Here is a 21899-nt window from a genome sequence, read left to right on the forward strand (position 1 = left end):
CTCTCTATATTTATTTATATTATTACTATCATTATTGTTACTTTTATTATTTTTATTTCTAACTACTATTATTATATATATATGTATTATTGTTTGTATTATTATTATTATTATCACCCTATTGTTATTACTTTACTTTTGTATTCTAATATATTATTAATATTACTCATATTTTCATTATTTTTGCTATCACTATTATTATTATATATTAGTGTATATTTTATGTATATATATATACTATATAATTTTATTACGTATACATTTTTATATGCTACATATACGTATCCTTTAATATTATACTATTATTATTATGTATGTATATATTTCTTTTATATATTTCTTATTACTTCTATTATTATGTATGTACCTAAATACATATATGTATATACTTTTATCATTATTATCATTACCATTGTCATTTTATTTTACCTTTTTTACATTCGTTTATTTATTTATTCACTTGCGTGTTCGACCATTTCATTTTCCTCATGTATGTGTTTACATTTACATATTTCTAAGCTTCACTATTGTTTCATCTTTTATAATTGTTTTTTTATTGACGCTATTACACCTATCATTGTGTCATTATACATATTAATACTATAGCATTTATGTTTTATTATGAATCATATTATGTTTTTACTCAATACTTTAAAATAATTCTTTCATGAAAGTGATATTCCGTATTTGGTAATTCGAGATAATCGTGCCCTAACTTACTGGGTTTCGATTTTTCTCATTTAATTTAAATAATGGAATATTCTTTCAAATCACTATACGAGTTTTGAAAAATGCTTATTCTCGGAGATACGAGGTGTTGTGCCCTAACTTACTGGGTATGGCATTTTGTTACCTCGAAATAAGATTTTTGCAAGTAAAGGCAATATTCGGTGTTCGAGAATTCGAGGAAACGTGCCCTAACTTACTGGGTTTTGATTTTCCTCGTTCACCTTAACTAACTGAATAACCTTTTGAAATACACGAATTTTTATATAAAAGGCAAGCTCATTCTCGAAAATTCAAGATGTCGTATCCTAACTTACTGGATGTGACATTTTATATTGTGAGACGAGAAGGTCCTTAACATTTGAGCATTTTCTTTACAAAGAGGGATCGTATTTTAAATTCTTTCAAGTTTTCAAATTTTCGACACTAAGACACTAATTAATCAACTAGGTACCAATTTTGGGCGTGTCGAGGTGCTAATCCTTCCTCGTATGTAACCGACTCCCGAACTCATTTTCTGATTTTCATAGATCAAAAATTATCGTTTTAGTAAATCTTAACTTTTATTAAAATGATTAAATTAAGGTGATCCGATCACACCTAAAAAGATTGGTGGCGACTCATGTTTTCATTTTTTTCTTCTCAGAATCGATACGTTTTTTCAAAAAATGGTTCTGACGACTTAGCGACTCCATCGGGACTTTTATAAGAGAGTCAAGCCACAAGTTGATTAACTTTTGTATTTTTTCGAAAATTGAGAATTTGGTTTTGATATACGATCACTTCATTGCGTTTCACCCATTTTTCGTACTGTTTTCATGATTTTATTCCTATTTTCTTTAATCGTTTCAAGTTTTTATGCATATATCTTCTCGCATTGCATTGCATGACCGTTGTGGTCACACCATTAAGTGGGAGTGAGAAACTACGCCTTCGTGAGGTTTTCACCTCCGTGCAGGATAGTGGATCACTTTCGGAATACATTCGTACCTATGGTTTCGTGAGATTTTCATCTCCGTGTAGCCATAGGGAAATGTATTCTCCTGAATTGAACTCGATTCAAATGAGCCTATAATGGGTGAGGATCGAGAATCTGTTGGTTCAGTACCCTTACTCTAGAACCAAACCACATATAGAGAGACCTAGGAGCCCACCCTGTAAAGCCACTCCAACCCCTAGTGGTCACCCAATTGCTTTATTTGTTATTTATTTATCCTGCACTAACGTGTTTTATTTTTGTTTTGTTTATAATTGCATTACATTACATCATCCTAGGAAGGAGGTGTTGATTCATATTTGATTGCTAAATAGAACAGTTTGTCATAAGAAAACGAATTTTTTTGATAAAGTGGATTATAATACGGTTGTCTAAATATGATCTAAGTGAATACATGAAAGAAGGCTGATAGTCCGTGAAGAAATACAAGACTTTGCTTCATTGCCTGAAGACAGAAACTGACAAAAATTATTCGAGAGCTGTCATGTCTTGACTTTCTTAAAGGAGCTGACAAGTATCATACAAATAAGTGAGCAACGAGTCGCAGCCTGGATCAAGCAAAAAGGAGTTAATATAGACATCTCTTGAAGAATTTGTCAGACTCGACTATAAGATCCAGATATGAAGAGGAAGAAAGGTGTCTTTACTTGGAATATGAGAGAAAGGCCGTATATGTAGTCCGTTTTATGTAAAGGAATTTGTTTTCTAGAAAAGTTGTTCTAATGAAATTAAATTCAGAATCAATGCCTTCCTTTATTTTTGAATTCATGCATTTGCATTACATTACATCAAAGGAAAGAATGTGTTGATTCAAAATTCGATTCCTAAATAGAATAGTTTGTCATAAGAAAACGAATTTCTTGATAAAGTAGATTATAGTGCGGTCGCCTTAATATAGTCCAAGTAAACACGATGAGAGAAAGCTGGTAGTTCATGGAGGAATACATGATGTAATTTCCAGAGATTCAAGCCAACAAAGGCATGACGAGAGAAAGCCGGAAGTCCACGAAAGAATACATGACTTGATTTAATTACCAACAAAGATTATCCAAGAGTCGGCACTTTTTGATGAGTATCATGGAGATAAGTGAGCAAGAGATCGAGGGTCGATTAAGCGATGAGGAGCTAGCAAAGGCATCTTTTGGAGAATTTACTGAGGTTCAACCATAAAGAAAAGATCAGCGTTTACTTGGACTATGACGGGCAATACCACATATGTAATCTATTTTCATGTAAAGAAATCTGTCTTCTAGAAAAATTGTTCTAATAGAATTGAATTTAGAATCAACGCCTTCCTTTCTTTTGCATTCATTTCATCCATTTGCATTACATTGCAACGTTTGCATTAAACTTTCACTAAAAAACCCTGATTAAACAAAATTATTTCAGTTAATCTGGAAACCAACGAGAATCAAGCAACCGAACACAGCCACTATACCCGCCGTAAAACCAAAGCAATGGACCAGAGATTAGAAAGGATAGAACAAATGCAAAGGGAGATGCAAGAACAATTACAAGAGCAGATGCAAGAGCAACTGGCTAAGATACAACAAGATATGAGGGACCATATGTTAGAGTCCCAGAAAAGCATGATGGATCAATTAACTCGTCTATTGGCTGGCGGATTAGAAAAGGGGAAAAGCCCTTTGATCAATGCGGGAGAAGATAATGAAGATCCTACCTACCCTCCGGGTTTTACCCCACCTCATGTGCCCCTGCAAACCGAGGCACCTCCTAGAAGGCCATCTGTCACAGTGAGGCCTCAACATGGGCCAGTGGATGCTGGAATCCCCATAAATTTCCCATCTGGGTTGGGAAATAATTTGGGTGATAGCTCGGTCAACCCTATTACTCCTGATCTGGATTTAATAGAGAAGGAAAGAATGGCCACTGAATCCTCGAAACAATTGGAAGATCGTTGCAGGTGGTTAGAGGAGAAGTTTAGGGTTTTAGAAGGCGCTGGCAATCATCAAGGGATCGATGCCAAAGACTTAAGTTTGGTTCCAGATTTGGTGCTTCCTCATAAATTTAAGATGCTAGAGTTTGAAAAGTACAACGGGACTACTTGCCCAGAGGCGCACATAACAATGTTTTGTAGAAGGATGACTGGCTATGTGAACAACGATCAATTATTGATCCATTGTTTTCGTGATGACCTAATGGGAGCAGCGGCTAGGTGGTACAATCAGTTGAGCCGTGCAAAGATCGGTTCATGGAGAGATCTTGCACAGGCTTTCATGCAACAGTATAACCATGTGACTGATATGACGCCAGATAGGATCACACTACAAAACATGGAAAAGAAGCCGAGTGAGAGTTTTAGGCAGTATGCACAACGGTGGAGGGAAATAGCGATGCAAGTCCAGCCACCTCTTTTGGAGAAGGAAACGACCATGCTCTTCATTAATACTTTGAAGGCCCCATTCATCACCCATATGATTGGGAATACTACCAAAAGTTTTTCTGATATGGTAATGGCATGCGAGATGATTGAGAATGCCATAAGAGGTGGCAAGATTAAAGTTGGAGAAACTACCAAGAGGTCAGTTCCAAAGAAAAAAGAGAATGAAGTGAACAGTATGAGCTCATACAATAGAGATCACTCAAGGTCAATAACTGTCAATCAACCAAAGGTGACTACGAGGGGGCAACAAGGTTCGACAAAGCAGGAATCAAGTGTAAGGCAAAATTTTGAAAAGCTCCAATTTACGCCAATCCCAATGTCATATAAGGAGTTATATCAAAGTTTATTTGATTCACACGTGGTGTCCCCATATTATATAAAGCCGTTGCAACCCCCATACCCCAAATGGTATGATTCAAACGCTCAATGTGATTATCATGCGGAGTATCGGGGCATTCAATAGAAAACTGATCGCCTTCAAGAAGACGGTTGAAAGACTCCTCGAGATGGGGATTGTGAAGTTTGATGACACCCCGGTACAAAGAGTCCGTTACCAAATCACGATGATAAGAGCAAATGATTAAAGGACTCACAAAGATGGAAAAATAAGAAGAGGATTAGTAGCATCGGATCCTGAGTAGAGAAACTTGTGAGGCATTCGTCCTTACAAACCTGGAAATGTTTTGAATGATTAGTCTGTAGAGGAACCTCTTGTAGTTTTTAGAGCTAATCTAGAGTAATATTCAAAACACGCTTGTTGCTTTAAGCCTGGAAGCAATTAAACCCCTTTTGTGAAATAGGCTTGTATCCTAAGTCTTTATTTCAATAAAATGCATCTTTTTGAGCAAATATTCTTTGATTTCATCTCATACGGTACAAATAATTGTTCTTAGATTCTTTTGTTCTTTGGAATTTATTTCAAATATTCATTTATTCTTCATTCATGATCATACCATACAAATAATCATCCTTAGAATCATTTATTTCTTTGGAATCGCCTTGATGGGTCCCCAGATATCAATGATGTGAGTAATGTATGTCATTGACTCAAAGTGTCCTTTTGAGCGAAATATGGGCCTAAAGGGATCTCAACACTCTGAAGATGATAGGGATGTAGACTACTCTCTAATTTGTTAAGGATGGTAGAGTAAGATGAAAGCAGATCCTCTCTTACAAAAGACAGAGAGCATGAGGGCCTATGACAAGAGAAAGATGCAAACATCGGTGTCTGCATTACCACAAAGGCAAAGCGAGATGTCATTGAGTCACTTCCTAGAATTTAAAGATTTTTTGCATGATCATATCAAGATACACCTGGCTACTAAGATAGGAGGATGTTGCAGGGTTTTGAATGACATATGCTAATGGTTTTACGATGGCCAGGCTAATCATGAGATTTGGGTTCTGGCTGCCCACCATAGAAAGGGATTGCATCGAGATATCTGTAAATGCCAAATTTATATAGAGAAATTCATGTGCCCTTTATGTGGGGCATGGAAGTTATGGGCGATCTCTTTGAAAGCTTCTAACCAATACCGATTCGCCTTTGGGGTCATCGTTTACCCACGAAAGGATAAAAGTTGTTTCATATGCCAATGTCACTAGGTCGACAATCATCAAATTTCAAAAAGGGTGCCAATAAAGAGTGCCAGAAAATCATGTCTAACACAGCTGTACAATATCAAAAGGTCACAGTCTGTTTAAAGATTAGGCGTTATATGGCAAAGGCAAAGGCAAAGGCAAAGGAAAAGGCAAAGGCAAAGGCAAAAAAAAAAAACACAAAACACAAAAACACAAAAACAAAAAAAAAACAAAAAAATTCTAAAAAAAAAGCGGAAAAAAAGAGAAGCTAGGGCGAAACCCCGCAAATGGAGCCTTGAGACTAAAAGGGATTCAAGTTGAAAACTCTACAAGGGCAGCTCAAATTTGGATCAAAGTGGGGCATACATTAGTCTTGCTATGCCTTAATTAACAATGAAGAAGTATGCTACGTCTCGGGGCATCGACAAAGTACTCCGGATCCCCTAAACACATATTGAACTCAGAAAGGTCCTCAAGAAGTTGGTACAGAGAAGCTCAGGCTGCGATATCTGGGGCATCTAGCTTCCATTTTGCCCCTTTTGAATTTTTTATCTTTGATTCTTCTCAAGATATGTCCAAATAAATTTTCTTCTTATTGCATTGCTATCTTTGATTAAATCATTCGTTTTGAGTTGATTTCATTCTTATTGCATTTGCAATCTTTGATTAATTTATCCATTTCGAGCTATGCTCATAACCAATTTCCTTCTTGTTAATTGTTTTGATCTTTTTCAAGCATTTTGCATTGAAATAATGATATAATGGACTAATAACACTTTCACAAAAGAAGTTTTGCATATTACTCTGGAAGTTTCTAAATAATACAAGAACTTGAAACAGGACTATTGTTTAGAACTCACCAAGCCTAAAGGTTGGAAATATTATCTCTTTGGACTCTTTATTGGTTGAACCAAAAGACGAGACATTTCATCAGTGATACAACCTCGACAAATGACGAGTAATGTCAACCTAAGTGTAAAAGAGGTCATTCTCGAGAAAAGAATTGATACTTTGCATTCATGTACATCCGGTCATTACACCTAGGGAATAGTGTAACAGATCAAACGATTGAAGATGATACAAATACTATGCCTTTGAGTTGCGTGGAATGGATGGAAGAAACCAAATGTTATTCCTCCGAAATTGCGATAGGAGACACAAACTTTATGTCCTAAAAGGTACAGTGGAAGGACTCTAAAATTACAGTGGGGCAAGCTTTCCGAGCAAAATGTAATTATTTCTTTGACTTTTCATCAAGAATACCAAATTAACAAGATGCCGGTAGAATACGTCGTGATAATGTCCTAATGAACAACGACGATGATACCTTAAGCCTTTTAAAAAGGGCTCATGACATTTCTACATTCATATAATAACACATCTAGTTAGGAGCATTTGATTCATTTCAATCATAGCATCCTAATTATTTGACACATTCATAACACATCTAGTTAGGAGCATTTGATTCATTTCGATCATAGCATCCTAATCATTCGACATAAGCATAGATATATGGAACCGATTCTCTGGTGATGTCCCTAGAATCGGTGAATTCACAAGCCTTAAGCCCCAAGCAATAGGGTAACAGTGAAGATTTACTGATCTTAACCCCTAGCAAGAGGGAAACAGATCGAAGACGAAGGGTCTTAAACCCCTAATCGGTAGGGTAACAGATCAATTGCGATCTTATCTCCCTAAGCAGTAGAGAAACAGATTGAAGATGAAGATCTTAACCCCCTAAGCAGTAGGGAAACAGATCGAAGATGATGGGCTTTAACCCCCTAAGCCCCCTAAGCAGTAGGGTAACAAGCCAAATTTACAAGCCTTAACCCCCTAAGCAGTAGGGTAACAGGCTGAAGATTTACAGATCTTAACCCCCTAAGCAGTAGGAAAACAGATCAAAGATGATGGGCTTTAACCCTCTAAGCAGTAGGGTAACAAGTCGAATTTACAAACCTTAAACCCCTAAGCAGTAGGGTAACAGGCTGAAGATTTACAAATCTTAACCCCCTAACCAGTAGGGTAACAGTTGAATTCTGATCTTAACCCCTTAGCGGTTGGGAAATAGATCGAAGATGATGGGCCTTAAACCCCTAAGTAGTAGGGTAACAGGCTGGAAATTACAAATTTCTTTTTCCCTGAAATGGCATTGGAGCGGCTAAAAGCCACAGCAGATCTCCTTGAAATTTTAGAGGATCTTTTCTTCCTGAAATGGCGTTGGAGCGGCTAAAAGCCACAACAGATCTCCTTGAAGTTTCAAGCAAACCTCTTCTTCCGAAATGGCATTGGAGAGGCTAAAAGCCACGCAGATCTCCTTGAAGTTTCAGAGAAGAAGATCAAAACAAGTCTTATCTCCCTGAAGTTGCAGAGGAGCAGACCGAAGATAGCAGATCTGACATTCCTGTGCTTACAGTGAAGCAGATCGAAGATTTCAGCATGGCATCCCTGTGCTTATAGGGAACAAGTTGAAAACAGCAGATTTGACATCCCTGTGCTTATAGGGAACAAATCGAAGATAGCAGATCTGACATTCCTGTGCTTACAGTGAAGCAGATCAAAGATTTCAACATGGCATCCTGTGCTTATAGGGAACAAGTTGAAAACATCGACGGCATCCCCGTGCTTATAGGGAATAAATCGAAGATAGCAGATTTGACATTCCTGTGCTTACGGTGGCGCAGATCAAAGATTTCAGCATGGCATCCCTGTGCTTATAGGGAACAAGTTGAAAACATCGATTTGGCATCCACGTGCTTATGGGGAACAAGTTGAAAACAGCAGATTTGACATCCACCGTGCTTATAGGAACAAATCGAAGATAGCGATCGATATTCACTGCTTACGGTGAAGCGGATCAAAGATTTCACATGGCATCCTGCTGCTTATAGGGAACAAGTTGAAAACATCGATTGGCATCCCCGTGCTTATAGGGAACAAATCGAAGATAGCAGATTTGACATTCTGTGCTTACGGTGGCGCAGATCAAAGATTTCAGCATGGCATCCACGTGCTTATAGGGAACAAGTTGAAAACATCGATTTGGCATCCACGTGCTTATAGGGAACAAGTTGAAAACAACATTTGGCATCCACGTGCTTATAGGGAACGGATCGAAGATAGCAGATCGATATTCACTGCTTACAAGTGAAGTAGATCGAAGATTTCAGATGACATCCACTGCTTATAGGGAACAAGTTGAAAACAGTAGATTTGGCATCCTTGTGCTTATAGGGAACGGATCGAAGATAGCAAATCTGACATTCCTGTGCTTATAGTGAAGCAGATCAAAGATAGCAGATATCGCCTTCCTGAGTTGCAGTGAAGCAGATTGAAGCCGTCAAGAGGCCATTTTAAAGAAGATCAAGAACTCAAGACTTCGTGAGCCACAGCAAAATTGGTCTTTTGTAGTCTTTACTCCATTCTCGTTACGATAATGAGCAAAGAGGGCATTGTAAGACCCAAATTTTGCCCGGGACCCAATAAAACCAAACCCGAATTAAACCTAGCCTATTATCCAGTTACAAGCCCAAACCCAATTTTGGCCCAACCTAATCCCAACCCAAACACAATAAATAAATAAATAAATAAATAAATAAATAAATAAAAACCTTGGCCACCTACTCCACCACCTTTGTTGGCCACCCACCTTGGCCACCAACTCCACCACCCTTGGCCACCTAAACCACCCCAACCACTCCACTTGTAAAATTTGGCTATAAAAGCCATTCAAGACTTTGTTTTTGAGGGGGGTGGGTTTTTGGTTTTTTGGAGAAGGATTGTTCTTTGTTTTGGAGGAGGTTTTTTTGTTTTTGGAGGTGTTTTTTTTGTTTTTTTGGAAAGAAGGTTATTTTTGTTTCTTGGAAAGGCTAGTTTTTGGAGATTAATCAAAGATCAAAGCAAAAGAGGTTTCTTTTGTCTATTCTCATCTTTAGTTCTTTGTTTGTTTATTGTTCTCCTTTCAATTTTATTTTGTTTTTTTATACTAAAGTAAAAATAAAAGTAAGAAGCTTACCCATATTTTCATTACGAAAAGGTTTTTTTTGAGGTCCCATTGCCGTGTCTGATTGCGTATATGGATGATGACGTGGGGGTCCATGATCAAGTAAAGCGGACCAACAAATAGGATTTAGAAAAGAGGAGAAAAGAGTTGAGAGCTTTGTTTTATTATTTTATTATTTTTACTATCATTTATATTATTATTATTATTTCTCATGTATGTATTATTATTTATATTATTATATTATATATGCCCTCTCCATATTTATTTATATTATTACTATCATTATTGTTACTTTTATTATTTTTATTTCTAACTGCTATTATTATATATATATATGTATTATTGTTTGTATTATTATTATTATTATCACCCCTATTGTTATTATTTTACTTTTGTATTCTAATATATTATTAATATTACTCATATTTTCATTATTTTTGCTATCACTATTATTATTATATATTAGTGTATATTTTATGTATATATATATACTATATAATTTTATTACGTATACATTTTTATATGCTACATATACGTATCCTTTAATATTATACTATTATTATTATGTATGTATATATTTCTTTTATATATTTCTTATTACTTCTATTATTATGTATGTACCTAAATACATATATGTATATACTTTTATCATTATTATCATTACCATTGTCATTTTATTTTACCATTTTTACATTCGTTTATTTATTTATTCGCTATGTGTTCGATCATTTCATTTTCCTCATGTATGTGTTTACATTTACATATTTCTAAGCTTCACTATTGTTTCATCTTTTATAATTGTTTTTTATTGACGCTATTACACCTATCATTGTGTCATTATACATATTAATACTATAGCATTTATGTTTTATTATGAATCATATTATGTTTTTACTCAATACTTTAAAATAATTCTTTCATGAAAGTGATATTCCGTATTTGGTAATTAGAGATAATCGTGCCCTAACTTACTGGGTTTCGATTTTTCTCATTTAATTTAAATAATGGAATATTCTTTCAAATCACTATACGAGTTTTGAAAAATGCTTATTCTCGGAGATACGAGGTGTTGTGCCCTAACTTACTGGGTATGGCATTTTGTTACCTCGAAATAAGATTTTTGCAAGTAAAGGCAATATTCGATGTTCGAGAATTCGAGGAAACGTGCCCTAACTTACTGGGTTTCGATTTTCCTCGTTCACCTTAACTAACTGAATAATCTTTTGAAATACACGAATTTTTATATAAAAGGCAAGCTCGTTCTCGAAAATTCAAGATGTCGTGTCCTAACTTACTGGATGTGACATTTTATATTGTGAGACGAGAAGGTCCTTAACATTTGAGCATTTTCTTTACAAAGAGGGATCGTATTTTAAATTCTTTTAAGTTTTCAAATTTTCGACACTAAGACACTAATTAATCAACTAGGTACCAATTTTGGGCGTATCGAGGGTGCTAATCCTTCCTCGTGCGTAACCGACTCCCGAACTCATTTTCTGATTTTCGTAGACCAAAAATTATCGTTTTAGTAAATCTTAACTTTTATTAAAATGATTAACTTAAGGTGATCCGATCACACCTAAAAAGATTGGTGGCGACTCATGTTTTCATTTTTTTCTTCTCAGAATCGATACCCGTTTTTTTCAAAAAAATGGTTACGACAATTATTTTTTAATATTGAAAGAAAAGTTTTATTCAAAAACACACCTGAAAAAAGGAATTAAAACGGTACATATTCTTACCAAAGTAGAACATAAACCCATAAATGTAAATTTACAAATAAAAACACCCATATTATCAAAGTTGAATAATAAGCCAAGCAAGAGCAAGCTATCCTCTAACAACACCTTAATCATATCTTTAAACCACTGCGTTGAAAATGAACCCAAAAAGTAAGAACATAGAGGCTTCGAGCCAAATCTGACCGAAGCAGTTGTGCATTTTCCCTCCAATTCACCTCAGGTTCAACTATGACAAATAGAATAGAAAAATTAAGTCTAAATTACTCTACATGTATTATCGATTCAAAAGTAAATACAAATTTTGGTCCAAGTTTAAGCAAAACATATTTGAATCTCACCTATGCAATTTGGATGAAGTGCTAGTTTCTTTTTCTTCCAATCCTGCGAACCCATCTTGTAAAATTCCTCTGCCAGTCTCTCTCAACCATTCTAACCAACCACCATGGTCTTCTCGTTGTGAATACTATGTATCCCGTACTCAATCCCATCACTACTCCGCAGCCATACCCCATCATTACAACTTTCCAAATAAAGGGTATTGCTGAATCTTCATCTTCCACAAGCTTTGGTGTTTGTGGCTTTCGTTCCTCCTCACTACCACATTTCTTTGATAGTGGAAAGCCGCACAAATCCAAGTTGCCAGCATAGGAATCAATATCGAAAGTATTGAATTGATATCCAACAGGAATTGGTCCAAAAAAGTTGTTTTGCGACACATTTAACACTGCCAGAAATGTCAGTTTCGTCAACTCGGAAGGAATTCTACCACCAAGCTTGTTAGATGACAGATCTAATGATTCAAGTGCTGCCATATTTGCCAATGACGGTGGTAGGGTATCGTTTAATCTGTTGTGAGAGAGGTTGAGCACTAAAAGAGCATGAAGTTCACCGAGTGCCTCAGGGATTCGTCCACTGAATCGGTTGTTTGAAAAATCTATGAGTGTGAAATTAGTTAATGATTTGTCCACATCTATCTCTATCTCCAACCTTTTAATGGTTACTTTCACATATTTTTTATAGTTTTCGGGACTGTCATAACGATTTCCAGGAATACAATATTTATAAAAAGTACCTCTACCACAAGGATTCATTTGTGCTGGTTGTGAAGCTGCAACTAATTTCATACGTCTAAAACTTTGGAAGAATTTTTTCGGAAAGGGGCCAGTGAACTCATTTTTAGAGAGATCAAGGATTTGCAAGCTTGAAAAGCCAAAGGTAGAAATGGAATAGTCTAGGCGACCATAAAATCTATTAGAGCGTAAGATGAGAACTTGCAGTTCTGGAAGTACACTGAGCCGATGGGGAAAGAGATCGTTCAAGGTGTTGTTTGCTAGGTTCAAAAAACGTAGCAAGGTACAATTAACAAGGGACCGTGGCAATAACCCTTCTAATTTGTTGTCATTAAGAGCAAGAGTTGTCAAACTTCTTAATTCAACACAAAAATCAGGGATTTTGCCACTCAAGCTATTCTTTTGTAGGTTTATGATTCTGATCCCCCGACTAAGATTTCCAAGACATGATGGAATAATTCCACCAAAATAATTTTGAGACAAATCAAGAATATGAAGTGAAGTCAAATTACAAATTGAAGGAGGTATTTCTCCTGTCAATTTGTTATCTGAAATCAGGAATTCTTGCAATGAAGGTGGCGAAGCTGAAAGAGGACCTTGGAGTAGGTTGGAATGAAGATCAAGGATAAGAATATTCTTCCCTGGAAGTTGCTCTAATCTCGTCAATGAGTTGTTGGAAAGATTTAAATCAATCAATTGTTCCCAACCTTCCGGTTCCCATTTGAAAATTGAACCCTGAATTTTGTTATTGGAAACATCAAAGACTTCTTAAGCTTTTCGCAGATTGCAAGAAACTCGGGAATTGCCTTAACTTGTTATTGGAAAGATTAACTTCAGTGAGATTCTTCAACTTTGATGGCACATCTAAGTTGATAACACCACTAAAATTATTTGTCGAAAGATCGAGCGTTTCAAGACTCTCTAGCTTTAAAAGCATATCTGACCTAATGACTCCACTCAAGTTGTTTGATGAAAGATCAAGCTGGGTAAGCTTTGAAAGACAAAAGAAAGAACTTGGTATTTCACAATGGATGTCATTATCCGCCAAATCAACCACTTGAATTGAATTAGGCTTTTGAATTTGATTGATTGGACCTGTGAGACTGTTATTACTGAGGTTTAAGTATTCTAAAGATGGCAAAGTAAAAGGCCAAGATGGAACTCCTCCTGTTAGTAAGTTATCAGTTAAAATGAAGTCCTTCAAATTCTGAAATCCTGTTACATGAATTGGAAGGGGACCTTCTAGCCTATTGGATGACAAGTCTAAATAAGTAAGTTGTGTGAGGTTGAACATCGATGGGGGAAGTTGACCACTAAAATTACAATCAGAGAAATCCAAAGTAGTAAGTTTGTTAAGGTTTCCAAAGACATCTGGAATTTGTCCCTCTAATTTGTTATTAGAAAAACTAAGATAGGTGATTTTTGTGAGGTTTCCAAGTGAAGAAGGAATTGACCCTCCAAAGTGATTATTGTCAAGACCAAAGTACTTGAGGGTACTACTCCAATTGGACCTAGGGAGATAACCTGTTAAATAGTTCAGACTTAGATCAACATACTCTAGGTACCCAAGCTGGAATATTTCACTAGGGAAATCCCCCTGTAAATCACACCAGTAGAGACTCAAACGCTTTAAAGACGAAGCTGGCAAGTTCATGAAGGAGGTAGGCACAACATCAGACGTATTTACCCAGTCAAGTAAAAGATTTTCTAATTTAGATAAGTTGCGCGTAAGCATGTCAAAACCGTGACTGTCAAATTTCAATCTTTCATTTCTAGAAAGATCAAGTGAAATCAGTTTTGATAGCAAAGATATATCTGATGGAACTGAACCACTGAGGTAAGAACCAGAAAGATTAAGATGTGTCAGACTTACTAACTGGTTAAACCCAGACGAAATCGAAGAAGCACTGAAATTGTTCAAAGAGAGGTCAAGTCGTTTGAGTCCTCGAAGGCGAACAACGGTGGTGTTTGGAGAAAGGGAGCCAACAAGCTTAGAGCAACTAAGGTCGAGGCTAATCACCTGACCTGTTGCCTTTTCACAAGTGACTCCCTCCCATGAGCAACAGTTGGTGCTTTCATTCCAGGAGTTTGTCTTGGGATAACAGTAGGAAAAAAAAGCAGAATCATCAATGGCCATAGTGTTCTTGAATTGGAGCAAGGCTGAAGTTTCTTCTGGTAAACATGAAGGAGTTGGATTAAGAGAAGAGGAAGACAAACTCAGACAACAATCAACTACGGAAAGAAAGAACAGCACAAAGAGGAGACTGCGGATTTGATACAACCATACAAACTTTCACATTTCCAGAATTTTAGAAACAAGAGAAGATAGGAGGCAAAGTTTTAAGGAAATGAAGTTGGAACGTTGCTATGAGTGGAGGGCTTTAGGCTTGAGAGATGCTATGCGAAGGTGGATTTATTTATATTCTTCAATTTCATGTGGACTGCTATAAGTCTTTCCCGAGTCCTTTAAAATTATTTAAATTTCATGGAAAGTGAGATTTGTTTTTCATAATTGGCATCAGCAATAATTTTGTTATGATTTTGCAATGCAATTCTGAAATGGAAAAGAAAATGTTTTACTAAAATGTTATACTACAAAATACCAGAAAAAAATATTCCTGTAATTAGTTTTGCTTAATCATAATTTTACACTGTTTTATTAAAAAAAAAGGCAGGAATTTTGCCCAATCTATCTTTTTTGGTAGTTAGTTTTGGGCAACTTTCCTGTAATTAAAACTATATATATTTAAGGGTTAAGAAAAAATTATGAGTAGTTCTAAATATCGTTTCAAAAAGGTAAATATGATAAAATTTTATAATAAAACTAATGTTTAAATATATATATTTGCCTTAATCATTTTATTTATACCAAATTTTATCATACTTACTAATAGGATGTATAAAAATATTGCATAGTAAAAATATATTTATAATCATCAAACGTTGGATATAATAATAAGACATATTATACACTTAAAAAGAGGGTTCGTGCTTAAGCTTTGATAAGCTTTAAAGATGACACTATTGAGAGGGATAATGAAGATAATTGAATGTAGTATTAACCACTTATGTTTGTAAAATGTGGTGAAAAACAAAAGATAAATAATTTAAAAAAAATCTATATAGGTGGATTATTGATTATTAAATTTTAAAATTAAAAACATTAAATAATATTATATTATAACACACCACAACGTGGGTAAAATTAATTATGTAATATATTTATCATTTTGTTAAAATAAGGACATATTAATAATTTAACAACTAAATTAAAATTGAGTTATAGGTGACATCAATTTAATCAAAATCTTTATATATAATAATATAAATATTAAAAATTATGAAAATTCAAAATATTAATAAAAATTTCATAAATTTTGAAAAAGAATAAAAATAATTTTACCAATAAAAGAAAATCAAGACCCCAAGATAAGGCAAAGGACTTGGTTTTGTGGGTATCAACTTTTCAAACCATATAATCTGGTCTAATTAAGACTCTTATACCATCTACCCATATAGCAAATTTGATTTGCTTTCGATTGTTTTTTTCGTGAAAATTACATTAATGCTAACAAAAGAAAAATAAATAAATTATGAGAAATATTCACCAATCGTATTTATTAAAGTGAAAGTTACAAGAAAAAAAAAAAGAATTCCATGAGACTATCGACTGATTTAGTTAAGGATATATAAATGTCGCTCATCTCTATGAAACAGCATCAACATCATCCTTTAATTATTATTAATATAAGGAGAATTGATTCATTATCTTTGATCAAATGGGCCCCGCTGTTACTTACTGTGTCTTGTTTTAGTCAAGATAAGGACAGAAGATTGAAATAGGTGGTTATAATTAAGTCATCCGAGTAAGCGATATTTGGAAATATAAACATGTACCGTATAGTGCTCTGCATGTCCAACCTTCATCAATAATTGTGAGGCTCATGCGGATTCTTTTATCTGTCAGGAAAGAAGGCAGTCCAGCACCGATTACGAACACCTTGGAAAGGTTAGTCTTGTTATTATTGTAGCTTCTTTTAGGCAAATTAAAGACTTAGTTTGATGAAAGTCGTTGGCGTCAACAATACTTGGAAAATGGAAATCAATAATTCAGCCTTATGATGCACGCACCGCCATAATAATTCTACTATATGTCCAAAACACAAGTTTCGTAGCTTTCGATTGGTTTCTTCGTGGAAACTATATTAATGCTGACTGTAGTGGGCTAAATTTGCCCGACCCATATAAAAACAAAAAAAAAATTAAAAAAAAACTAAAAAAAACCATAAACGTAAAATAAATAAAAACCACAGTCCATTAAATACTCTTTTTTCAATCCAAAGCCCAAAATCTATAAAAGCCCAAATCAACCCATTTACAAGTAAATCCGAGCCCAAATACGATATGCCCAAGTGGCCCAAGATTCAAAAATTAGGGCAGAACCCTAGTAGCTTGTTTGCACCGCAGCAAGTCCCAGCCTCCACGCCTCCGTACAACGCTTCCAGTGACCACGCCAAGCCTCCGTACGCCAGCTCGGCTCCCGTACACACGCCAGCGTGCACCTGTACCTGAAAAGAAAAGGACAAACCACAACAGCAAAGAGGTGCAAGAAAAAAACAGACAAAAAAAAATTGTATATTTCATTTTTTTCGTTTTTTTTCTTTTCTCTTCTTCTCTCGGCTATAAAGCCTAAAGAGAATCACTTGTAATGGTTACACACACAAAGATAAGCAATACAAAGCAACAAAGAGAAAGGTGATTTTGCTTTCGTTTTATATACCTTTTTTTTTCTTCGGTCTGTTACCGGCATTGATTCAAATCCATCATTGTTACATTTAGAAAAATATAAGAATAGGGATAGGATAATACCTTGAGTTTGCGCCGTATACCCCTTTTGGTTTCGTCGAAATTGAAGTCAAAATGGTGTCATGAGGCCACAAAAATGTCCCTCAAGGCATGAAAATATCGATCGCCATTAAAGGAGATGAATCGGTGCTAAAAAGGAGGGCTAGAGGTCGGCTGATGAAGCAAAATGTGGCTAGGGTTTAGAAATGGCTGAATAGCCAAATTTTGACTCTTTTAAATATGTTAAAACAGCGTCGTTTTGGGGCCGTTTCATTGGCTCCAAAAACAGCGTCGCTTAGGGAGGGGGCTCTGCGCGTCGACCCGGATCCGTGCCTCTGCGCCTCAAATGGGAAATTTACGATATAGGTCCCCCCTTTCGCTCCGTGTGCAAACCATCTCTTATTCTTATTACGTTTTTTTTAATTCGGCCCGGTTGTTTGCGCGTGTTTGCACTTTGGTCCATGCCTCAATGCTGCGTTTTGGGGTCTGGATTATTTCCAGATTTGGTCCCTACGCCTTCGTACACGTTGCACACCGGTCCCCATTTTAATAGTTCATTTCTTTTATAATTCGCCCTTTTCGTTTTTATTCTATTTTAATTGGGTTTCCTTCTAATTTATTTTATGGTTCATCATTGTTATAATGCATTCAACATTCTTAATTTTCATTACTTGCTTTTTGAGTTTTAAATTACTTTAATGATTTTCTTTTGTTTCTTTTTAATCTCCATTATAATGTCTCTATATTATTATACACATATATGTATACCTATTCTATAATAAAGTTAAATGATTTCTTATATATATATAATGGTTTTTGACCTGTCAATGTGTTCTAACATATATATTTTTGCTATTTTAATACATTTTGCATTTGTTATGCATAAAACTTAAATTATTTTCATACTTATTTATATTAGTACATATATTGGATTTCCACATTATTAAACCGGTATATTTTATACGTATTTTTTATATATATATAAGCATGTTCTTAAATCATTGTGCAATTTATAACAAAATAAATTTAGTCCCACTACAGCAAAACAGACTTTTAGCGGCGTTTTTTTTGTCTTTAGCGGCGCTTAACAGTGCCGCTAAAACTATTAGCGGCGTTTTCACAAGCGTCGTAAAAAACACCGCTATAGCAGGCGCCGCAAAATTTTGTGGCGTTTATTTAAAAAAACGCCGCTAAAGACCATGACCTTTAGCGGCGCTTCTCCCAAAAACGCCGCTAAAGACCATGGCCTTTAGCGGCACTTCTCCCAAAAACGCCGCTAAAGACCATGACCTTTAGCGACGCTTTTCATAAATGCCGCTATATAACAGACCTTTAGCGACGCTTTTTTCATAAACGTCGCTAAAAAATATAAATTTTAAAATATATATTTTAATTAAATAATATTTATTTTCTATGATAAATATTATATTATGTTTTATTTTTTAAATTTGAACTTTAAACCATACACAAATTTTAAAAAATCATTTTTATGTAACTCAACAGAAATTATGTTCAAAGATTCGTTGCGTCACTAAACAAAGAAAAATGATTTACACAAATAAATAAAAGATAAGAGAAAATGAAGGTTCTAATGAGCAAACTATTTTATAAGCAATCAGAAAGAATAGTACAGGAAATTCTTAATATCCTACTTGAAGAAAGATCGGAAAGTATAAAGAGGATGAGAATGAGTACAAGGAAGCATCTTTAAGTTGAACCATTCTTGATGTCAGGTTCCTTGCCTGTCTCAGGGAGAAAACACTTGCACACAACAAAGACATGATGTCCCTTTCTCCATTTGACTTAATCACCCACATTCTCTCATACCCTTTCTGCCAACAGCAATTGTTCAAGTTCTTCTCTTATTCTCTGTATTTGATGAGAAAATTAGTTCATAGCTGTGATACTTTCACAATATTGGCCTGAAATACCCTACAAATCAATACCATATTGTAAAATCTCCAATATTCTTATCATGTTAAGGTGTTTATTGATAAATTTCTTAAGAGAAATGTTAACCAATGCCATGTAATTAATGCATCACTTTTTTCTTGAATTCAGTTAAAGTAAGTAATGTATTAAATGTTAGAAAATATCCTTCAAATGAACTGTTCAAGACTCCTGAAAGGTTGTGGGTTCAATATCTTAACAATAATCACTTGTAACGTACGACAAGAATGGGTTTTTACAGTTCATTTGTCAACTTAAGAACACTTGATTATAATGTGGTAAAAGAGGTTTGAATATAAAAAAGAAGAATTCAGAGTATGACTAGACCTCCAATTGATCAAACAAAAGAATACATAAATAAGAAATCATCAAGGCAAGACGTAGACCAAAATGCCAGCTTTGAACAACTCTCATAGCTTACCTCCAGATCTTGAACTGTTTGTTCCCTTGTAATTTCCTTTTGCTGGCGAGAACGTTTGAGAAAGCCAATGCATAAGATTCCCTGACAAATTATTATCAGTACAATCAAGGAGTAAACATAAACTCAACTCAAAATCATAGTTTTGAAGCCTTTGCTCAATTCCATCCCAAACTATATTTTACCTCCTACTGTTGTTTAACATTATATAGAAATTATTCTTTAGTTCTAATATCTAAAATTACAAGTAGAGAAGGGAACATCTCTCATGGGATGTGAAAAGAAAAAAAGAAAAATTTCCTCAGTGTTTACCTTTATTGCAAGAACCTCACCAATAATAAACCTATATAACCAAGTAGCAGTCTTGACCATTTTGGTGCTTCTAATGATTCTTAGAGTCATAAATAGAGACTCTTTCAATCGAACAGCATGCTAAAAAATCTGTCATACAAGGAGATCAAATTTTCTCTTAAAATATCATTTACAAAATGGAAGAAGAAGAAGAGTTTAGTTGATTATTTTACTATTTGTTCCATTTTTTCTTTTCTGTAAAAAGAAAACAAAAAGAAAAATGAACAGAAAACAAGAGACAAATATCAAAAGTGTCAACCAAACAGAGATCAAGTGCATCCATTCAAATATCAAATAAATAAGAAAATTTACTACTCAATTTATCCTGAAGGAGATCTACTTTCCTTTGTAACTCAGTCTTCAGTTTCATAACATCTTCTCGAGCTAACCGTAATTCATAGTCACTAAGTGCTAATTTTTCTTCTATTGCTTCTTTCTCTTCTAGCAAATTTTGAGGGTCTACAACTGAATTTCAAGAACTATATTAGATGAAACCATCAGTAAGATTCACTTATTCCAGATCTAAATTGAAAATGGACTTTTGCTCTAGGGCTTAGAGCATTGATAAATGGGTAGAAACATGCAACACCAGCAACCAACGATTATTTCTTTAAGTAGATACTTTAATCTCACGCTCTAAGCACCCCAACCCCCAAACTATCAGAGGTGCAATCTAATTTCTATATTTAATTGCTTAATTTGATTTCCATGTCAACTGGAATTAAGAACCATTTCCTTTTCTCCTATCTTAGATGAAGTTTTCATAATTTGCTATTTTCTGCTTGTACTTCCAATATCACCGGAACCTATAAATTCATTTGGTAATCATAATAGTTTACATAAAATGCTACTTTCTGGTTGTAGTTCCAACATTACTGGAACCACAAGCTCATGCAGTAATCATAATCACTAATTAAGTAGCTACATCTCAGCATAAGAATTCTTTGATATATAGAACATGTATTGGCTAAAATGATGGTAAATGCCTTGACAAGTGAATGCAATACAACACACGTATGCTGTGAGAGGAACCATTTCATATACAAAAGAAAACATTTCAATACCAAGCAGAACCTTGATTTCTTTACCTTCTCTCAACTGCCAAGAGAACAAATTTAAATTTCTTTACCTCATAAATGTAACTTCCATTAGTTATTAATTGTATTACCTTTTACTTCCTAAGAAGTTTATATAACTAGTTTAAAGAGTAACTAAATACTACAGTAATTTCAATGTAATTACTCTATTATAAAAAATAAAATCATAAGTTTCATTCTTCCAAAAAAGATGATTTTTTTTTTACTTATCTTTTGTTGATATCCGATCAGGATCGAGATTTTGGTGAGCTTAGTTCATATACAGTCTCCCTCTTACCCTTACCCTACCTAACGTCCTTCCTAACACTCTCCTACCGTTACATTTCCTAATTTCCTTCTTATCGCTTTTCTACCCTTACCCAGAGCCACCCCGAAACCTGCATTTAGCACCGTCACCTTGACAACCGGCATCAATCTGTTACATCATTTTTTTCCTCCTAAACAAAGAGTGGTTCAAAGATGAAAAAATCAGTTGTCTGTAGCATTTATCAGATGAACTTAACTAGGATGCAGAATGCAGGAGAATTGATAGGATCGACATTTTGGATATAGAATAACAATTAACAAGGAATCACTTCCACACATGCATAAAAAATATATTCAATAATAATAATAATAGAAATTCTATTTTGCATGTTCACAAGAAAATGTGGTTGATGTATAAATATTAGTAGTAAATGACACAAATGATTTTCATAATGAATCCAATACAGAAGTT

At 34.8% G+C, this 21899-nt stretch overlaps 1 protein-coding gene and 1 long non-coding RNA gene across 2 annotated transcripts; both read right to left on the reverse strand.

Annotated features, from left to right (window-relative positions):
- Positions 1–11372: 11372 nt before the first annotated feature.
- LOC108481089 (receptor like protein 26-like) lies at positions 11373–17330 on the reverse strand. Its single transcript, XM_053019297.1, has 5 exons — positions 17301–17330; positions 16964–17088; positions 13290–14784; positions 11789–13255; positions 11373–11676 (listed from the first exon to the last, which is right to left on the reverse strand). The coding sequence occupies exons 1-4, from the start codon at positions 17328–17330 to the stop codon at positions 11810–11812; spliced, it is 3096 nt and encodes a 1031-aa protein (XP_052875257.1). The 3' UTR covers positions 11373–11676; positions 11789–11809.
- A 1506-nt stretch (positions 17331–18836) lies between these two features.
- Positions 18837–19814, reverse strand: LOC108482430 (uncharacterized). Its single transcript, XR_008278962.1, has 2 exons — positions 19737–19814; positions 18837–19297 (listed from the first exon to the last, which is right to left on the reverse strand). It is a non-coding gene; the product is annotated as an uncharacterized LOC108482430 (long non-coding RNA).
- Positions 19815–21899: the final 2085 nt, after the last annotated feature.

The sequence above is a fragment of the Gossypium arboreum genome, chromosome 1 (assembly GCF_025698485.1).
Source record: "Gossypium arboreum isolate Shixiya-1 chromosome 1, ASM2569848v2, whole genome shotgun sequence".
Taxonomy (NCBI): Eukaryota; Viridiplantae; Streptophyta; class Magnoliopsida; order Malvales; family Malvaceae; genus Gossypium; species Gossypium arboreum.

Bases quoted from the DNA above. Each gene is read 5' to 3' on its own strand.
- LOC108481089 (XM_053019297.1), bottom strand. From the start codon at position 17,330: ATGCCGGTAACAGACCGAAGAAAAAAAAAG. The intron at 14,785-16,963 runs GTTCTGCCCTAA...TCAAATCCGCAG, and splicing joins GGTGCAAACAAGCTACTAGG to TCTCCTCTTTGTGCTGTTCT. The intron at 13,256-13,289 runs AGAAGTCTTTGA...AACAAAATTCAG, and splicing joins TGCAATCTGCGAAAAGCTTA to GGTTCAATTTTCAAATGGGA.